We start from the raw sequence: 21,750 nt of genomic DNA on the forward strand, positions 1-21,750 counted from the left end.
GGAGGGCCAGTCCTTGGAAAACACCAGTATGTCATCAAGGTACACTACAAGAAATATCCCCAGGTAATCTCTCAAAATCTCATTTATGAAATTCTGGAAGACCGCCGGCACATTACACAACCCAAAGGGCATGACGAGGTATTCGAAATGACCTTTGGGCGTGTTAAACGCAGTCTTCCACTCATCCCCCTCTTTGATGCGGATAAGGTTATACGCCCCCGTAGATCAAACTTAGAGAACCATTGGGCCCCCTGAACCTGATTAAAGAGATCAGGAATCAAAGGAAGAGGATACTGGTTCCTTACAATGACCTTATTCAGGTTACGGTAGTCAATGCATGGCCTAAGACCACCATCCTTCTTCCCTACGAAGAAGAAGCCAGCACCTACCGGAGAAGTAGAGGGGCGAATGTAACCCTTGGCCAGGCATTCCTGGATATACTCTCTCATAGCTTCACGTTCGGGACAAGAAAGATTAAATATCCTACCCTTAGGAAGCTTAGTGGCTGGTACCAATTCGATAGCGCAATCGTATTCTCTATGAGGAGGTAACACTTCGGAGGCCTCCTTAGAGAAAACATCAGCGAAGTCCCGAACAAACTCAGGTAGCGTGTTCACCTCCTCAGGGGGAGAAATAGAATTAACAGAAAAACGTGACGTCAAACATTCATTACCCCATTTGGCAAGCTCCCCAGTATTCCAGTCAAACGTGGGATTATGCAACTGCAACCAGGGAAGGCCTAAAACCAAATCGGACGATAATCCCTGCATCAACAGTACAGAGCACTGCTCCAAATGCATGGAGCCAACAAGGAGTTCAAAAACAGGGGTATGCTGTGTAAAATAACCATTAGCAAGAGGAGTGGAGTCGATACCCACTACCGGGACAGGTTTAGGCAAATCAATCAAAGGCATAGCTAGAGACATAGCAAATTCCACAGACATGATATTAGCAGAGGACCCTGAATCCACGAAGGCGCTGCCGGTAGCAGACCTACCACCAAAAGAGACCTGAAAGGGAAGCAAGATCTTATTACGTTTCATATTTACGGGAAATACCTGTGCGCCCAAGTGACCTCCCCGATGATCACTTAGGCGCGGAAGTTCTCCGGCGGCATTCTTACGCTTAGGACATTTGTTCACTTGATGCTTGTCATCCCCACAGTAGAAGCAGAGACCATTCTTCCTGCGGAAATCTCTACGTTGTTGGGGGGACACGAAGGCCCCGAGTTGCAAAGGTACCTCTGAGTCTTCCGGGGAAGAACGAAGCAACGGAACCTCGGGAGGCATCATGGGGGAGTCGGAGGAGAAAACACATAAACGTTCGCGTTGTCGTTCCCTGAGACGTCGGTCAAGTCGTACCGCTAAAGCCATAACCTGGTCTAGGGAGTCAGAAGAGGGATAGCTAACTAGCAGGTCTTTCAGGGCATTCGACAGACCCAACCTAAACTGGCACCTTAAGGCAGGGTCATTCCACCGAGAAGCTACGCACCACTTCCTAAAGTCAGAACAATACTCCTCAACAGGTCTCTTACCCTGACGTAAGGTCACCAGCTGACTCTCGGCAAAGGCAGTCTTGTCAGTCTCGTCATAAATGAGTCCGAGAGCAGAAAAGAAAAGATCAACAGAGGAAAGTTCAGGGGCGTCAGGAGCCAAGGAGAAGGCCCATTCTTGGGGCCCGTCCTGGAGCCGGGACATAATTATACCCACTCGCTGGCTCTCAGAACCTGAGGAGTGGGGCTTTAAGCGAAAGTAAAGCCTGCAACTCTCCCGAAAGGAGAGAAAAGCCCTCCGGTCCCCTGAGAACCGGTCGGCAACTTGAGGTGGGGTTCAGGAGTTGAGGTGAGGGGAACCACCAAGGTAGCCTCAGGCTGGTTGACCTTCTGAGCCAAGGCCTGGACCTGTAGGGAGAGACCCTGCATTTGCTGAGCCAGGGTCTCAAGGGGGTCCATAGTAGTGTCAGGGACCAGGGTAGACTAGGTATATGGGCTTGTGATTATGTAATGATAGGGGTAGGGAAACGGACAAGTGAGCCCTAATCTACCCGCCACTCTGTCCCTGCCTACTTGCAACGACCCGCCCTAGGCGACGGGGTACAACTGGGCGGCGGTCCCTACGCTCAGTAAGTGCACGAGACAAAACATACAAGGGAATATAAAGCAAAGGGAAAGGGGCAGTTGCCCACGGCAACACCGTGAGCAACAGAGTGGTGAACGAGCCAAGTCAAACCAGGAGAGCACGAGGTACCAAACGCAGAGCAGAAGAGTAGTCAGAAAGCCAGGGTCAGAATGGAGCAGGATCAAATTGTTAGGAGCTGTAGCTGGGCCAGGAAACCACACGGAAAGAATCACAAGCAAGGAGGAAAAGGAAAGGCAGGTATAAATAGACAGAGGGCGGGAGCTAGCTGAGTCTGGCCAGGCTGCGATAGGCTCTTCCACTCCTAAGCCTGCCAGCCTGAGTGGTGGAAGCTGGAGTCAGTCTCAGAGAGATAGACTCAGGTGAAGACTGATTACCTAAGGAAGTTAACCCTGAAGCTGTGCCTGGCAGATCCTTTACAGTACGTATTTGAATATGGCTGTGAAATAAAAACAAATGCTATTTTTTCCAATAAGATGTCATTTTTCATCAAAATGTCTTATTTTCAAAGGGAACAAAATACCCCATTTGTTGCTCAATTTCTCCTGAGTGCAGCAATACCCCAATTGTGGTGATAAACTGCCGTTTGGGCCAATGGGAGGGCTCAGAAGGGAAGGAGCGCTGTGTGTTCTTTGGAGTGCAGATTTTGCTGGATTGGTTTTCGGGTGCCATGTCACATTTGCAGAGCCCCAGAGGTATTAAAGCAATGGAAATCCACCAGAAGTTACCCCATTTTGGAAACTACACCCCTCAAGAAATTCATTAATGTTTGTTGTGACCATTTAGACCTAACAGTTTTTCACAGAATTTATTTGAATTGGGATGGGAATTTAAAAAAAAAAAAAAACTTTTTTCCAATAAGATGTAGTTTTGGCTCAAAATTTATTATTTTCACAAGGAATAAAATACCTAATTTTGTTGCCCAATTTCTCCTGAGTGCGGCCATACCCCATTTGTGGTGATAAACTGCTGTTTGGGCCCATGGGAGGGCTCAGAAGGAAAGGACCACCATTTGGCCTACTGGGGATTTTCTGGTGCGAAGTCATGTATGCATATATACCAATTCAGTGTCCGATATATTGTGCCCAGCATGTGCCACCGGAGACATACACCCCATAAACTGTAATGTGGGTTCTCCCTGGTATGGCAATACCCTCAATGTGGCTGTTAACACCTGCCTGGGCACACAGCAGGGCTCAGAAGGGAAAGATGAGGGGGATAAGCTGTGCGGAGTGCATCAGGGTATGTAAAACTGGGGTAGATTAAAAATCAAGGGATGTATGATAAATTTTAAAACACTTTCATACAGAGCCCTGGTTTTTCGGGACACGTGTCACATTGTTATATTGTGTCCTTCCTTATCCCCCTCTTATAGCAGACTTTGCACCTTTTGTGACTTTTTCCCCTTCTTGCCAGATTGGGGAACTTCTCCTGGAAAGTGTTGCCCTGGTACGATGCGTGTGGCCTCGCTTACAGAAGTACTGGGTACCCCCCCTTCTTGGTCCCTAAAGATTAGATTCTTGATAACCACCTCTTAAAAATTCCAGGAGTGTTCCCTTCTGGCCTGTACATCGACGTAGCACGTATGCATTGTACAATGCCATCTGTATGATGTGCACGGCCAGCTTCTTATACCACACCCCTTGGCGCTGTAGGGCTTCAGGACTTGATCTGACAAGCCAACCCCTCCCATGTACCTATTGTAGTCCAGGATTTAGTCTGGTTTGGTGGTCACTGTACTGGTACCTCGTACAGGTACATGGGTACTGGGGTGGCCATGTATTGTTGTCAAAACAAGGACATCTCGCTTGGCCTTGACACACAATATGTTGCTTCTGGATTGTGCCCTGCTCTCACCCCTTCTGAGTGTTTGCCCAAGCAGAGTCTTACGGAGGTCTCTCAGATTTCTTCTAGCAGTGCCGCATGCCACAGTACTTCTGGAAGCGAGGCACTTGAAGAGTAGAGGTGGAGGTGGTAACCCTGGTCCAGCAGTGGGTGCACCAAATCCCACACAATTTTTGCATTAACTCCCAGTAAGGGGGGGCATTCTGGGGGCTGAATACTGCTGTCCTTCCCTCACTCTCACACAGCTTATAAATTTTCAAGCCATACCTTGCCCTCTTACTCGGCAGGTATTTGCGGAATTGAAGCCTCACTTAAAAATGTACCAAGGACTCATCAATAGAAATACACTTCTTGGGGTGTATGCTTGGGAAAACCAGGCACTGAAATGATCTAATAGGGGTCTTCGTTTATACAAACGCTCAAAACTGGGGTCATCTCGGGTTGGGCACTGCTAGTTATCAGTATAATGTAAGAAGCGAAGTATTGCCTCATTTTTATTTTTTTTAGGTTCCATTTCAGTTCTGAAGTTGCTTTGAGGTGCCCATATATTAGAAACCCTATCAAACACCCCATTTTAGAAACTAGACACCTCAAAGTATTCACAACCGCATATAGAAAGTTTATTAACCCTTTAGGTGTTTCACAGGAATTTAGAGCAAAGTAGAGGTGAAATTTACATTTATTTATTTTTTGTCAGAAAATCCTTTTTATTACATTTTTTTCTGTAAAACAGAAGGTTTTACCAGAGAAACACAACTCAATACTTATTGCCCAGATTCTTCAGTTTTGGGTAATATCCCACATGTGGCCCTAGTGCTGTAATGGACCGAAGCACCGGCTTCAGAAGCAATTATGAGGCCACCTTTTTATTAGGCACCATGTCCGGTTTCAAGAGGTCTTGTGGTGCCAAAACAGTGGAAACCCCCCAAAAGTGACCCTATTTTGGAAACTAGACCCCTTGAGGAATTCATTGTAGTTTTTATGGGGTGCATGCGACTTTTTGATCAGCTTTTATTATATTTTTAAGAGGCGTGGTGACTAAAAAACAGCAATTCTGCTATTGTTTTTTATTCTATTTTTTTTTTACAGCATTCACCGTGCGCTATAAATGACATATTCACTTTATTCTGCGGGGCGATACGATTACGGCGATACCAGATGTTTATAGTTTTTCTTATGTCTTATGGCGTTTGCATAGTAAAATACTTTTTGGAAAAAATCATTAACTTTTTGTGTTGCCTTATTCTAAGAGCCAGAAAGTTTTTATTTTTCCTTCAAAAAAGCCGCGCGAGGACTTGTTTTTCACGTAACGGACTGTAGTTTCGATCAGTACCATTTTTAGGTACATGCAACTTTTTGATCTCTTTTTATTCCATTTTTTGTGAGATGAAGTGACCCAACAATTGTGATTCTGGTATGGTTTATTGTTATTTTATGGCGTTCACTGGGCGGGGTAAATAAGGAAATAATTTTGTAGTTCAGGCCGTTATGGATGCGGCGATACCAATTATGTATAGTTTATTTATTTTTATTAATAATAAAGGACTGATAAGGGAAGAAAGGGGATTTGTACTTTTACTACTTTTAAAACTTTTATTTTCTTATTTTTACACAACTTTTTTTTTACTTTGTCCCACTAGGGGACACGAAGGCCGGAGGCCCTGATCACAATTCTAATAGACTGCACTACATGCGTAGTGCAGTGTATTAGAGCGGTCAGCTACTCGCTGACAGCAAGCATAGTGGGTCCAAAAGGGTAACCGTCAAACCTTCTTATTCCCTTCCAAAAAAGGCTGTTTCCCATGCTTAAGTTGTACAAATTGTACACTTATGGTCAAATGGAACCATTTTAGACATCCAGAAACTGGGAAACAGTTTAACATCAACTATTTTCACACTTGCAATACGGAATTCGTAGTATACTCCAGTGCACCTGCCATTTATTATACATGGATGAGACGACATTTGATGCCAATACTCGATTAAATCAACATCGTTATACGATACGGAAAAAGAGACTCCATCTTCCAATCTCAAAATATTTTACAGATTTCAAACACGGAGAACGTGATTTGAAGTTTTGGATAATAGACCATGTTTCCCCTGCACGGCGGGGCGGCAATAGGATTAGGTTGCTGAAACTCTGAGAGTTGCAATGGATACATAGACTTGATACACTCAAGCCTCATGGTCTAAAAGTAGACTTTACGCTTGGTAGTGTGACTTAGATACTAGCAGACCTTCCCTTTCTGTTCTGGTCCACATCAGCATCAATGTAGTTATTGATTATGGATTTATGTCTATTCAATTTTACATTGATTGATTTTAACGTATTTTTACTGATTTCTGTTCACAGATCACGTCTTTCACATTATGTAGAGACATGGATTGCCGCACCAATATTGGGACCGGCTAATATTGATTTTAGTATTGATATACAATATTATTCACTTTCAACCAACATGTTATGGATGCATTTTTATGGTTATTAACCTTCATGATCCTCTATTAATACTATGGTAACTCGTATTGTTATATGAATGACACTGATAAGGGAAAAGCAGGAGATTAAGGGTTTATCAGTAACTACAATGACATTATTAAAAGGCTTGGGATGGTATTTCTCTTTGGTCCTATATACAGATTTTCTAGAATGATAACTACCTATATGAGAAAAACTTCAAAAACAGGAGGGTTGGGTCCAGCGCTGTAGATACGATGTCTAGTTAAAACGGGAATCTGTTCCCAAGTTTTATTTTGTCTTCATTAAAATCGTGGTAGGTAGACTACGTGAAGTAGTTGAGGTGACAAGTGGGTATTGTCCAAAAGCAGAGGGAAAAAGAAGTATAGGCGGTAGCCTACGCGTTTCTGACCTTCTCCAGGTCCTTAGTCATGGCTTATGATAAGTCTGACTGTGCAGTCTTCACTTTTTATAACCAGTCTGTCTTGTATGTAATTAGTTAATTGCGGTTCAGAGCCGAAGGAACAGGGAGGAGCCCCGTGGAACGCAATCTTCCATTTTAACACCTGGAAAAAACTGTCCAAGTTCCATTGAGTAAGGTATGGATAAGGTGTTACTTGTTGAGCGTTAAGATCCTATGTCAGAAAAAACGATCTGTGTACTTAGTAATATCTAATATTTCTAATTTTCTTCTTTTTTAAATTCCAACAGAAATAGAAAGGAGCTCAACAGTTTTCATCAGATCGCTGTTCCTCTTCGGTAACTGTGTTTGATGTATATAATATTTATTGCGATATTTGATTATAATAGAAATGTCCTAATATAGTGACTTTAGATACGCAAATACGTTTAGAAAGCTGGCTTAAAGGGTGAAGAAACGCCTATTGTTTACTTGAGTGAAAAAACAATGGATTGTGTATTAATGTGAGAAAGACGTACGTTTAAAATAACAAAAAGTACACTGGTATTAGACTTCTTGATATACATTGATTTTTGATTATCCAATTTCGGGTATTCTTTAAGGTTACTTTATTATTTTACCTTTTTTCCCTGTTAGTTAGTTTTTATTTTTTATTTTTTATTTTTCCCTTTGCGTTTTTTTTATAAGGATTTTTGTGTGTGAATTGGCGGAAATATCTTAAAATTACTACTGAAGTTAAAATTCTGGAAAAATTCAGACATTTCCCATGGAACACGGGAACCTCTTATTAATTGTATATATATTCGGATGTTAATTGTATATATCCTGATGTATTCATATACGTTTGACAGTTTCATTTTTAAGAAGATATATATAGTTTTTAATTTTTTCAAAGTGAGCGAATAGATGTTTTATTGGATATTATAAGGATAATCCTTGAAGTGGTTCCCAGTCCATATTATTTCTTTAGACATTTATAATTCATAACAGTTTATGAATTAATGTGGTATATTGTTTGAATATAACGTAAACGGATTTCATTATTATTTTTTATTTATTTTTTATTTTTCGTTGTTTATATTATATTTGATAACATGGTATTTTTATGTGTTATTTGGAACAGTTATGAATGTATTCTTGTTTATTATTTGTCGTTGATCTAAATTATTTATGTCTTTTTGGATCGAAATTTTTAATTTTTAATTCTGTCACTATAATACTAGAGTATATTTAAAAATATTTAGTTGGCATATAAGTTCACTGTTTATTTTTAGAGCTGGATTGCCAGTTATAAGTGAAATCGAGGATATCACCATTTTGCGTTTAGTAGTGGAACATGAGATCTTTTCTCAAATTTAAGCCTTTTGGGACCCTTGTTTGGAGACTAAAGATCCAGAAGGCTTCTCTTGTTTGTGTTATATGTCTAATATCACCGCCTCTTTTTGGATTATAGATTTTTTCGATCGCGTAACAGGAAAAACCATCAATTGTTCTATTGTGTTGAGTTATAAAGTGCTTTGCTACATTTGATGTGTTGAGGATATTTGGATTACGGATGTAGCCAAGGTGTTCAAGAATTCTTATTTTAAATTTCCTGTTTGTACATCCAATATATTTCAGATTACACAATGTACATTCAATTATGTATATGACCGAGTCGGTGTTACAATTCATATAATTTTTAATGGGATGTGTATCAGTATTGGTTGAATTTGTGAATGTCTTTTTTGGTATCACATATGAGCATACTTTACATGGATTATTTCCACATCTAAAAAATCCTTTTTGTTCTAACCAAGAACTAGTTGTCTTGATGGGATTAAAAAACGATGGAGAGAGTGTCGTGGCCAGAGATGGAGCCTTACGTGGGACTATTCTACATCCATTCCTGAGGATGTCATCTAGAGCAGGATCTTCTCTGAGCATAGGTAGGTGTTTATTCACAATTCTTTTTATACTATTAAATTGGTTAGTTTGTTGTAAGACTAATGTGGGTGTATTAGATGTTGGTTTTACATGTTTGTTTTGGGACAGGAGGGTGTCTCTACTTTTCTCAGCTATTATTTTGTCAGCTCTGTCTAAAGACCAACCTGGATATCCCCTGTTAGATAGTCTATTGTGTATAACTTTTGTTTCAGTTAAGAATTGTGCGTCTGAGCTGCAGTTGCGTTTTGCTCTATGTAGTTCGCCCACTGGGATCGAGACAATGGTCTGTTTGGAGTGGTTACTACCTGCATGTAAGATGGTATTTCCTGCTGTTGGTTTTCTGTAAGTTTTTGTATGTATTTGTATCCCATCTTCTCCTTTTAGTTCCAGGTCTAGGAAAATAATATTAGTTTTGGAAAATGTATGTGTGAACCGAAGGTTGTACTCATTGGAATTGAGGAAATCCATAAATTTCTGAATGGCAGATACATCTCCCTCCCAGATGAACAGGAGGTCATCGATGTATCTACCATACCAGTTGATATTGTCTCCAAAAGAATTTTCTGTGGAAAAAATGGTTATTTCCTCCCACCACGCCATCACTAAGTTTGCCAAGGACGGGGAAAATTTTGCCCCCATTGAGACCCCCCTTAATTGGAGGTAATATTTGGTATCAAAATAGAAATAGTTGTGTGTTAATAGAAAAGTGAGGATTTCCAGAATGTATAGTTGTATTGAATCACTATAGTTGCTATGTTTATTCAGATGGTGTTTAATGGCAACATGAGCTATATTATGAGGTATACTTGGATAAAGAGATGTGACATCACAAGTTAACCATGTATAATTCTTTGACCATGTTTTGTATCTGAATGCACATAGGACATCTTTGGTGTCCTTTAAAAAACCTGGTGTATTTTGTGCAATAGGTTGCAGGAGGGAGTCCAGCCACTCCGATGTTTTTTCGGAAAACGACCCTATTCCCGATACTATTGGTCGCATAGGGGGAGGGATGATATTTTTATGCGTTTTTGGCAGGGCATGCAATATTGGCGTGATGGGATGTTCCACAATCATGTAATCTGCCTGTTTTGATGTTAGGGAGCCACTATCTAGACCTATCTTTATCAAATTTTTTATTTCTTTTTGAAATCCAATAATTGGATTTTGTTTTAATATTTTATAAGTGCTTTGGTCTGATAGTAGATCCTCTATTTGCATTTTGTAGTCTTCCCTCTTCATAATGGCAATGCTGCCTCCCTTGTCTGATTTTTTGATAATTAGATCCTTATTGTCTTCAAGCGATTTTTTGGCTTTTCTTAGTTTGTTTGGAAAGTTGTTTATTCTTTTTTCTTTGTTGGTAGATTCAGACAGTTGTTGTAAGTCTTTTTCTATCGAAATCTGGAACCGATCCATTGTTTCCGTCCTTGATGTGACCGGGTAAAATTTGGGGTTGATGGTTTTGAAATTACTTGACGTTTGGATGTCCTTTGTTGGGAGTTCCGTATCTAAAGTTTCCAAACATAGCAGAGTCTTAGATTCTTGGAAGGACAATGCGTTTTCAGACCGGTTTTTGATATTCAAGGGTTCCAAATGAAAATCTGTGATTGGATTAACCGTTATTGGAGTTGTACATTCTTGTGCTTCGACAGGGTCACTTTCATGATTATGAAAATGTCTTCTTATAGTTAAATTTCTGACGAATTTATTGACATCTAATAATGTACTGAACAGGTCAAAATTTTTTGTTGGTGCAAAATTGAGGCCAAGGGATAAGACTTCAGTTTGTTCTTTTGTGAGGCTGATTGTGGAGAGGTTAGTGATGTTTAGGTTAGGTTGTAATTCCTCCGGGTGCGGGGGCGAACACTCTGTTCTTGATTTACCGGATTTGTGTTTACGACCCCCCCTCCTGCCTCGTTTTTTGACGTATATTTTCTGTCAAATCTGGGGTTATTTTTAGATCTATCTTTAGGATTATCAAAATTTGGATCATCAAATTCACCTTCTCCTGATTCAGGTTCAGTAGAACTGAAGCTCACTCTATGTTGGTATTGGCCGTATCTTCCTGAATTTTTCCTTTGCTTTAAAATCGGTCTGAATTTGTTGAAATTTCTTCCTTTGTTGTTCCAATTATAAATTTCTTGATTGGCATAGTCCCGTAGATCTCTTTGGAACTTGGTTCTTTTAATTTCTGCCATTGACTTATCGATTTTGTCGATGCTGTTGGAAGTCCGTATTTCTAGTGTGACATAATTGGGTGAGCTGGCAAATACTTCTAGCTTTTTTTTGGTTGTAGAGATTTCGTCTTTAAGTTCAATTAATTTCAATTCCTCTTGTGAGATAATTAGTTTCATCAATTTCAACGAACACTCAGAAAGGGTCTGATTCCATTCAGTACTGAAAGTTTCTGAATATTTGAATGTAGGTGTTTTTTTCATACGTAAACCTCTTGGAATCATGTCCTTGGCACAATAATTTTTTAAGGTTGTAAGGTCCCACCAGACTTTTGTTTCATGAATCATGGATTTTTCTAGTGTATGGAAAAGATCTTCCATTTCATAACAGTTCTCCTTTAAATTGTCTGTGGTGCCAAAAACCCTTGCTGCCATATCGGCACGAGTATATTGAGTTCCGTTTGTCATCTCTATATTTTGTGGTTGGGGAACCCAAAAAATATTGTCAGAAGAGACCAGTGTGTATAAATTTAAAATATGAAGGTAAGCCTTTGACAGATAACATTAAATATAATCCTTCTTGATATACATTGATTTTTGATTATCCAATTTCGGGTATTCTTTAAGGTTACTTTATTATTTTACCTTTTTTCCCTGTTAGTTAGTTTTTATTTTTTATTTTTTATTTTTCCCTTTGCGTTTTTTTTATAAGGATTTTTGTGTGTGAATTGGCGGAAATATCTTAAAATTACTACTGAAGTTAAAATTCTGGAAAAATTCAGACATTTCCCATGGAACACGGGAACCTCTTATTAATTGTATATATATTCGGATGTTAATTGTATATATCCTGATGTATTCATATACGTTTGACAGTTTCATTTTTAAGAAGATATATATAGTTTTTAATTTTTTCAAAGTGAGCGAATAGATGTTTTATTGGATATTATAAGGATAATCCTTGAAGTGGTTCCCAGTCCATATTATTTCTTTAGACATTTATAATTCATAACAGTTTATGAATTAATGTGGTATATTGTTTGAATATAACGTAAACGGATTTCATTATTATTTTTTATTTATTTTTTATTTTTCGTTGTTTATATTATATTTGATAACATGGTATTTTTATGTGTTATTTGGAACAGTTATGAATGTATTCTTGTTTATTATTTGTCGTTGATCTAAATTATTTATGTCTTTTTGGATCGAAATTTTTAATTTTTAATTCTGTCACTATAATACTAGAGTATATTTAAAAATATTTAGTTGGCATATAAGTTCACTGTTTATTTTTAGAGCTGGATTGCCAGTTATAAGTGAAATCGAGGATATCACCATTTTGCGTTTAGTAGTGGAACATGAGATCTTTTCTCAAATTTAAGCCTTTTGGGACCCTTGTTTGGAGACTAAAGATCCAGAAGGCTTCTCTTGTTTGTGTTATATGTCTAATATCACCGCCTCTTTTTGGATTATAGATTTTTTCGATCGCGTAACAGGAAAAACCATCAATTGTTCTATTGTGTTGAGTTATAAAGTGCTTTGCTACATTTGATGTGTTGAGGATATTTGGATTACGGATGTAGCCAAGGTGTTCAAGAATTCTTATTTTAAATTTCCTGTTTGTACATCCAATATATTTCAGATTACACAATGTACATTCAATTATGTATATGACCGAGTCGGTGTTACAATTCATATAATTTTTAATGGGATGTGTATCAGTATTGGTTGAATTTGTGAATGTCTTTTTTGGTATCACATATGAGCATACTTTACATGGATTATTTCCACATCTAAAAAATCCTTTTTGTTCTAACCAAGAACTAGTTGTCTTGATGGGATTAAAAAACGATGGAGAGAGTGTCGTGGCCAGAGATGGAGCCTTACGTGGGACTATTCTACATCCATTCCTGAGGATGTCATCTAGAGCAGGATCTTCTCTGAGCATAGGTAGGTGTTTATTCACAATTCTTTTTATACTATTAAATTGGTTAGTTTGTTGTAAGACTAATGTGGGTGTATTAGATGTTGGACATTTCTATTATAATCAAATATCGCAATAAATATTATATACATCAAACACAGTTACCGAAGAGGAACAGCGATCTGATGAAAACTGTTGAGCTCCTTTCTATTTCTGTTGGAATTTAAAAAAGAAGAAAATTAGAAATATTAGATATTACTAAGTACACAGATCGTTTTTTCTGACATAGGATCTTAACGCTCAACAAGTAACACCTTATCCATACCTTACTCAATGGAACTTGGACAGTTTTTTCCAGGTGTTAAAATGGAAGATTGCGTTCCACGGGGCTCCTCCCTGTTCCTTCGGCTCTGAACCGCAATTAACTAATTACATACAAGACAGACTGGTTATAAAAAGTGAAGACTGCACAGTCAGACTTATCATAAGCCATGACTAAGGACCTGGAGAAGGTCAGAAACGCGTAGGCTACCGCCTATACTTCTTTTTCCCTCTGCTTTTGGACAATACCCACTTGTCACCTCAACTACTTCACGTAGTCTACCTACCACGATTTTAATGAAGACAAAATAAAACTTGGGAACAGATTCCCGTTTTAACTAGACATCGTATCTACAGCGCTGGACCCAACCCTCCTGTTTTTGAAGTATTTCTGACGTGTGCCGACACGAGGATCCGTGTGCTGAATTTCTTGTGACAAGGTGAGCTGGAGGATTTTTTCCACACTTTTTTCCTGTACCTATATGAGACTTGAGTAAGCCGTGCACGGACTTATCTGTCATAGGGAATGATTGGTGCTTGATTAGTCACTTAGGTGCATTATATATGTATCTTGTGTGCGTCTTCACCTTGGCACAATAGATTTTCTCCTTAAGGGGGAAATCGGTAGTGCACCCCTTGGGACACACTATGAGTGCATATATATATATATATATATATATATATATATATTTATATGGTTTCATACACATTAGATCTTCTATGATTCTTGTCTGACATATGGTGCTCAAATTCCATTTTTGACCATGGAAACTACCCCAAGTGTGTATACATATTTATGCTTGACTCTAAGATAAACTATCTAGCTATTATGGATTTACTATTTCCTGTGCGATATTGATAGTCAGTGCCCATTATCTATTTCCCCTGTTTTTCTCTGTGTGTCTTGACACACGTCATTCATTGGAATATGCCCTGATTTAATATGGCCGCGTTGTGCGACCTATGGGGTTTGCGCATGCATGCACAATAGGATTCTGACAGCTCGATGAGTTCGAGCACGTGCAGTAAAAAACTAGGAACGCCGTGGAGAGCGTGCACATTCTATTTACAATGGAGTCGGTTCCTTATTGTGGCGAGTCTCTCACATGTAAGGATATTTGTACAGGTTTATTACATTAATATATAATTATAATATTTGCACCCTAAATAATATACCTCTCATTGGGATGAATTTTTTTTATGTATAATATGAAACTCATGTGTTGTTTCTCTACATACACTGTACAATCAGTTTTCTCTACAAATTTTATATAGAATTTATGTGTATTTATACTTAATTGGCACTATTTTTTTTACAATGTATACTTGGTTGTGGTTCTCTCTCCCTCATATATATATATATATATATATATATATATATATGCGGTTTTCACATGACATTATTTGTTTGAGAAAGGCTCTTGTGCGGAGCTGAAACGTTGCACTTACTTATGGACCAATAAAGCACCACCACTGTTTTGTTCATACCTTGGAGTGCTGCCTGATTTTTGGATCTACTTGTTTTGGGTCTTTTGGTCGTGACCCAGGTGGGCTTGCACCCACATCACTATTGAGGCTGTGCGGCCAACATCTTTTTTGGAGTTTAGATAAATAGATAAAACAGGATCCACCATTCATAATAGATTAACCCTTCCTGTTCTGTAGAGATCACTTCCTCACAGTCATCTCATTATCATCACAGGCAGGGCGGAATCTAGAATTTCTGCTGCCTGTGGCGAAAATTGAAATGGCGCCCCCCAAATTTTGATGGACATCCCCCTTTGCTGTTCTACATCCCTTCAAGCCTCCTCCATTGCCTTGTACTCCCCTGGCATGTACGGTACAGCGATAAAGCCGGACAGGGCACACCTCTGCACAGTAGGTGCCCTAAGCAATGGTGCATCTGAGGAAGTTGAAGGGGACTGGTAGTGATGTAGAACAGCCAGGGGAATGTCAAGCAAACATGTGAAGGTGGGTTTGGAGTCAGGACTGTGTTATAGACTCTTCAGGATAAGATCCTATGCGAAAAAAACATGACCGAGTCTACAAATAGAACAACCAATCTTTATTTCATGACATATAAAATAAATAAATAGATAAAAATACAGAGCCTTCACATAGTAGGCAGAGAAAGAAGAACGCGGCTGGGAATCTGAGTATAATCAACAGTGTCAAGGCCGACTGTATGATGGCATGGGAGTAGAGAAGTAGTCAGTAGTGTGAATATGCTGGGAATAGTAAATACACAAGTCCTAGTAGAACAGACAAAAACATATACCAACATATGACCCACGCCAAAGAGGGAACCAAGCAAGAGCACCACATCTGACCCAACAAGCGTTTCACCAAAGCTTCGGCATGGTGATACCATACATTTCATCAACAAGAAGGGGTAACGCAAAACGAAGACACGTTCCTCCTAGTTCCTCTCTAAGTCTGGAATCACACATGCAGGTTTTTTTTCAGCCAAATCCAAGATTGTATTAAAAATAATTGGGAAATACAGTGTTCCAAATTATTATGCACATTGGACTTAAGTGTCATAAACATTTAATTATTAGTTTTTCAATTAAACTCATGGATGGTATTGTGTCTTAGGCTGGGTTCACACAACCTATTTTCAGGCGTAAACGAGGCGTATTATGCCTCGTTTTACGCCTGAAAATAGGGCTACAATACGTCGGCAAACATCTGCCCATTCATTTGAATGGGTTTGCCGACGTATTGTGCAGACGACCTGTAATTTACGCGTCGTCGTTTGACAGCTGTCAAACGACGACGCGTAAATGGACTGCCTCGGCAAAGAAGTGCTGGGCACTTCTTTGCCACGTAATTTGAGCTGTTCTTCATTGAACTCAATGAAGCACAGCTCAAGATTTACGAGCGTCTCAGACGGCTCGCAAAATGCGAGGAGCATTTACGTGTGAAGCGAGGCAGCTGTTAACAGTCTGTCTTTTCACACGTAAATGCCTCTCATCGTGTGAACATACCCTTAGGGCTCTTTGGATCACTGGAATCAATCTCAGACACCTGTGACAATTAGTTTGCCAGGTGTGCCCAATCAAAGGAAAACTACTTAAGAAGGACGTTCCACATTATTAAGCAGGCCACAGGTGTCAAGCAATATGGGAAAGAAAAAGGATCTCTCTGCTGCCGAAAAGCGTGAAATAGTGCAATACCTTGGACAAGGTATGAAAACATTAGATATTTCAAGAAAACGTAAGCGTGATCATCGTACTGTGAAAAGATTTGTGGCTGATTCAGAGCACAGACTAGTTCGTTCAGATAACGGCATAATGAGGAAGGTTTCTGCCAGACAAGTTAATAGGATTAGGAGAGCAGCTGCTTAAATGCCATTGCAAAGCAGCAAACAGGTATTTGAAGCCGCTGGTGACTCTGGAGTCCCGCGATCCTCAAAGTGTAGGATCCTTCAGAGATTTGCAAGTGTGCATAAAGCTATTATTCGGCCACCCCTAAACAATGCTCACAAGCAGAAACAGTTGCAGTGGGCTCAGAAATACATGAAGACTGTTTTTCAAACCGTGTTGTTTACTGATGAGTGCCGTGCAACCCTGGATGGTCCAGATGGATGGAGTAGTGGATGGTTGGTGAATGGCCACCATGTCCCAACAAGGCTGCGACGTCAGCAAGGAGGTGGCGGAGTCATGTTTTGGGGTGTAATCATGGGGAGAGAGCTGGTAGGCTACTTTAGGGTCCCTGACAGTGTGAAAATGACCTCTGCAAAGTACGTAGAGTTTATGACTGACCACTTTCTTCCGTGGTACAAAAAGAAGAACCGTGCCTTCCGTAGCAAAATTATCTTCATGCATGACAATGCACCATCTCATGCTGCAAAGAATACCTCTGTGTGATTGGCTGCTATGGTCATAAAAGGAGAGAAACTCATGGCGTGGCCCCCATGTTCCCCTGACCTCAACCCTATTGAGAACCTTTGGAGCATCCTCAAGCAAAATATCTATGAGGGTGGGAGGCCGTTCACATCAAAACAGAAGCTCTGGGAGGCTATTCTGACATCCTGCAAAGATATTCAAGCAGAAACTGTCCAAATGTGAAGGTGATATCAAAGAAGGGGTCCTATGTTAACATGTAACTTGGCCTGTTACGTTTTTTTTGATTGAAAGAGCTTTTGATTTCTGTAAATATGACCTCCTGATGCTGCAAATTCAACAAATGACCATTTCAGTTCTCTTTACAACCTTTAAAATGTTTTGATCTCTGTTGTGCATAATAATTTGAAACAGTGCATTTTGAGTTTTTTTACTTCTAAAAAAAAATCTGTTATCATTAGGAGATTTGTTCATTAAATTTGCATTATACTCCAACGGTTGATGCTTGAAGATTATAGTGACTGTCATTTGCATCGACTATTTAGGAAAATCAGCGAAAAATAACATTTGCATAATAATTTGGAACGCGGTGTATAAATGAAGGATTTAACCCCTTAAGGACGCAGCCTAGTTTGGGCCTTAAGGCTCAGAGCCCATTTTTCAAATCTGACATATTTCACTTTATGCTTAAACCTATCCAAGCGATTCTGAGATTGTTTTCTCGTGACACATTGGGCTTCATGTTCGTGGTAAAATTTGGTTGATATATTCAGTGTTTATTGGTGAAAAATTGCAAAATTTAGAGAAAATTTTGAAAAAATAGCATTTTTCAGAATTTAAAGGCATCTGCTTGTAAAACAGACGGTTATACCATCCAAAATAGTTACTAGTTCACATTTCCCATATGTCTACTTTAGATTGGCATCGTTTTTTGAGCACTCTTTTATTTTTCTTGGACGTTACAAGACTTAGAACATAAACAGCAATTTCTCAGATTTTTAAGAAAATTTCAAAAGCCTTTTTTTTAAGGTACCTCTACAGTTCTGAAGTGGTTTTGAGGGGCATATGTATTAGAAACCCTGATAAAACACCCCATTTTATAAACTAGACCCCTCAAAGTATTCAAAACAGCATTTAGAAAGTTTTTTAACCCTTCAGGAATTTCACAGGAATTAAAGCAAAGTGGAGGTGAAATTTGCAAATTTCATTTTTCTTGCTGAATTTCAAATTTATTCAATTATATTTCTGTAACACAGAAGGTTTTACCAGAGAAACACTACTAAGGGTATGTTCACACTACAGCATCCGTAACGGCCGAAATTAAGGGGCTATTTTCAGGAGAAAACAGACCCGTCATTTCAGCTGTAACGGCATGTGCAGGCGCTTGAACGCCGCGTCCATTATGGACGTAATTGGCGCTGCTTTTCAGTGGAGTCAATGAATAACGGCTCCAATTACTTCCCAAGAAGTGACAGGGCACTTCTTTGACGCGGGCCTCTTTTTACGCCCCGCCTTTTGACAGCGGGGCGTAAAAAAAATGACCGTCTGAACAGAACATCGTAAGACCCATTCAAATGAATGGGCAGATGTTTGCCGACGCTATTGAGGCACATTTTTGGACGTAATTCGGGGCTAAAACGCCCGAATTACGTCCGTAAATAGTGTGTGTGAACATACCCTTAATATGTATTGTCCAGATTCTGCAGTTTTTAGAAATGTCCCACATGTGGCTCTACTGCGCTCGTGGAATAAAACACAAGCCCTAGAAGCAAGGAAGCACCTAGTGCATTTTGAGACCTCTTTTTTATTAGAATATATTTTAGGCAGCATGCCAGGTTTGAAAAGGTGTTGAGGTGCCAAAACAGTAGGAATCCCCAATAGTGACCCCATTTTGGAAACTACACCCCTCAAGGAATTCATTTATGGTTGTTGTTACCATTTTGAGCGCACAGTTTTTTCACAGCACCTATTTGAATTGGCTGTGAAATTAAAAAATTTAATTTTTTCCAATAAGATGTCATTTGTGATCAAAATTTCTTATTTTCACAGGGAACAAAATACCCCATTTTGTTGCCCAATTTGTCCTTAGTGTGGCAATACCCCATTTGTGGTGATAAACTGCCGTTTGGGCCCATGGGAGGCCTCAGAAGGAAAGGAGCGCTGTGCGTTCTTTGGAGGGCAGATTTTGCTGGTTTGGTTTTCGGGTGCCATGTCGCATTTGCAGAGCCCCAGAGGTATCAAAGCAATGGAAACCCACCATAAGTGACCCCATTTTGGGAACAAACCTTGATTCTAATTCAGTGATAAACACACTTATGACATTTCCTTTTATGAAAATCTTTGAATATTTATTTTATTCAATTGCAAAGTTGCTTTGCTAGTGTTTTTTTTTTCTTCAATTCCATCACCTTCATCTGTTTATACTGTTTTAATGAAAGTCAAATATAAAAATGTCCATATATGTTAAAAACAAAACTTTTACATTCTCCTGCAGTGTGGGGGAATTTATGAATACAGTAATAAAAAGCGAGGTTCATGGTGACAATTCATCTTTTCTGCTTTGTAAGTAAACAAGGCTTTTCTTTTCTTTCTTATATCCACATTACTTTTCCTTCATAAATCCCGGTCACAGTTCTCCGGTAAATATAATTTGGGTGTTTGGCAGATCCAGGCTAATTCTACCCAAAACATAAACAAACACTCTTATTGACTGTTTACGGTCTGTGAATAATCTGATGTGTGTAACATATTTTTTTTGCTCTTATAGCATTTCCCACATTCTAAACGAGATTATGGTTTCTACTCATGTGAATTCTCTTAGGAGTTCCAAAATGTATATTTCTTTGTAAAACATCTTCCACATATAGACCATCAAAATAGCTTCTCCCCTGTGTGGTTTCACTGATGAGCCCGAAGTTTGCCTTTAGTAGTAAAACATTTCCCACTTTCTGAACACTAATATAATTTCTCACTTGTGTGACTTCTCTTATGTGTAACAAGACTTAATTTATGTGTAAACCATTTCCCACATTCTGAACATGAATATGGCTTCTCCCCTGTGTGAATTCTCTCATGTATAACAAGATCTGATCTAATTGTAAAACATTTCCCACATTCTGAACATGAATATGGCTTCTCCCCTGTGTGAATTCTCTGATGTACAATAAGACTTGATTTAACTGTAAAACATTTACCACATTCTGAACATGAATATGGCTTCTCCCCTGTGTGACTTCGCTGATGTACAATAAGACTTGATTTAACTGTAAAACATTTACCACATTCTGAACATGAAAATGGCTTCTCTCGTGTGTGAATTCTCTCATGTGTGACAAGATGTGATTGAAATTTAAAACATTTCACACATTTTGAACATGAATATGGTTTCTCTCGTGAGTGAATTTTCTCATGTTGAACAAGATAGGCGTTTTGTGCAAAACATTTCCCACATAATGAACATGAATATGGCTTATCCCCTGTATGAATTATTTTCTTTGTAAAAAGACCTGAGATTTTTGTGAACTGTTTACCACATTGAAACCTTTTACCTCCTTTCTGAGCTGTACTTGTGGTAACAATCTGTGATTGGTCAGGAGAATGTTCCTCATAATTAGTGAAATTATATGATAGATCTTTACTGTGACATTCCGGATGTACATTGAGGGTAATGAAGTTTTCTCCGGAAGAGTGCTGGATGATATCGTCATCTTCTACTTTATAATTTAGCAATAACGTGAAGTTTCCCTCAGAGTTCTTACTGAGATTTTCTGTTAGGAATCAACATTTGTTTTGTGATTTTGTTTCAAAATAGAAAAGTTGACAAATTTATAACATTCATAGGCTGGAAACACATGCAGTGTTTTGAGCCAAAGTCAGACGTGGCTCAAGCAGGAAGAAGTTTAAGCCAAGCCTTTTGAATCCACTCCTGGCTTCAGCTCAAAAACTATGTGTGTGATTCCAGCCTTATAACGCTTTGTATAACACTTTAGGATAAATCCATGACAGTCCAGGATTCTGGGCTACACTCAGTCCTCCACTTTTAATTTATTACATAAAGCTTGACTTAATAAAATTATTTTTTTGAAAAGCAGAACCCTCTCTGACAATGAAGCCTGTTTTCTGCCAACACATTAGGTCCTTTAAATACTAAATTAGACATACAACATCTTAACTTAATATTGTTACAGACAGTCTAATATTGGCCACAGTCTACATTTAACAAGATAATGTGTCATAAGACAAAGCACAAATCTCAGGCTGAATTCACAAACATGATAATGAAGTCTGTATATCCTAATGGCTGAACAGTCACCGGAGCTCAATTTTATAGAACATCTGTGGGATGCAGTGGAATAGACAGAGTGAGGGTAATAATCAGAATCTGTAATAAAAGGTGTCCAGTACCTTGTTTATATTATTCCACTAAGAATTCAGGTTGTTGTAAGTGGAAAGAGTGTCCTATCAAGTACTGATAATATGAACCTCATGAAATGAAGTGGCCTCATTCAAGTTTTAGTCACATAACAATTTAAAGAGGCTCTGTCACCACATTATAAGTGGCTTATATTGTACATGATGTGATCGGCGCTGTAATGTCGATTACAGCAGTTTTTTTTATTTAGAAAACGACCATTTTTGACGGAGTTATGACCTAGATTAGCTTTATGCTAATGAGTTTCTTAATGAACAACT

At 39.0% G+C, this 21,750-nt stretch overlaps 1 protein-coding gene across 1 annotated transcript in view; it reads right to left on the reverse strand.

The window, feature by feature from the left end:
• Positions 1-15,381: 15,381 nt before the first annotated feature.
• Positions 15,382-21,750, reverse strand: part of LOC142704673 (uncharacterized) — a 36,502-nt gene continuing 30,133 nt past the window's right edge. The window contains exons 7-9 of the mRNA XM_075848291.1: positions 20,424-20,564; positions 20,221-20,321; positions 15,382-15,462 (exon numbers count right to left, since the gene is read on the reverse strand). Of these exons, the coding sequence (XP_075704406.1) occupies positions 15,382-15,462; positions 20,221-20,321; positions 20,424-20,564 (323 nt within the window). The remainder of the gene's footprint in view (positions 15,463-20,220; positions 20,322-20,423; positions 20,565-21,750) is intronic.

Source organism: Rhinoderma darwinii, chromosome 1 (assembly GCF_050947455.1).
Source record: "Rhinoderma darwinii isolate aRhiDar2 chromosome 1, aRhiDar2.hap1, whole genome shotgun sequence".
Taxonomy (NCBI): Eukaryota; Metazoa; Chordata; class Amphibia; order Anura; family Rhinodermatidae; genus Rhinoderma; species Rhinoderma darwinii.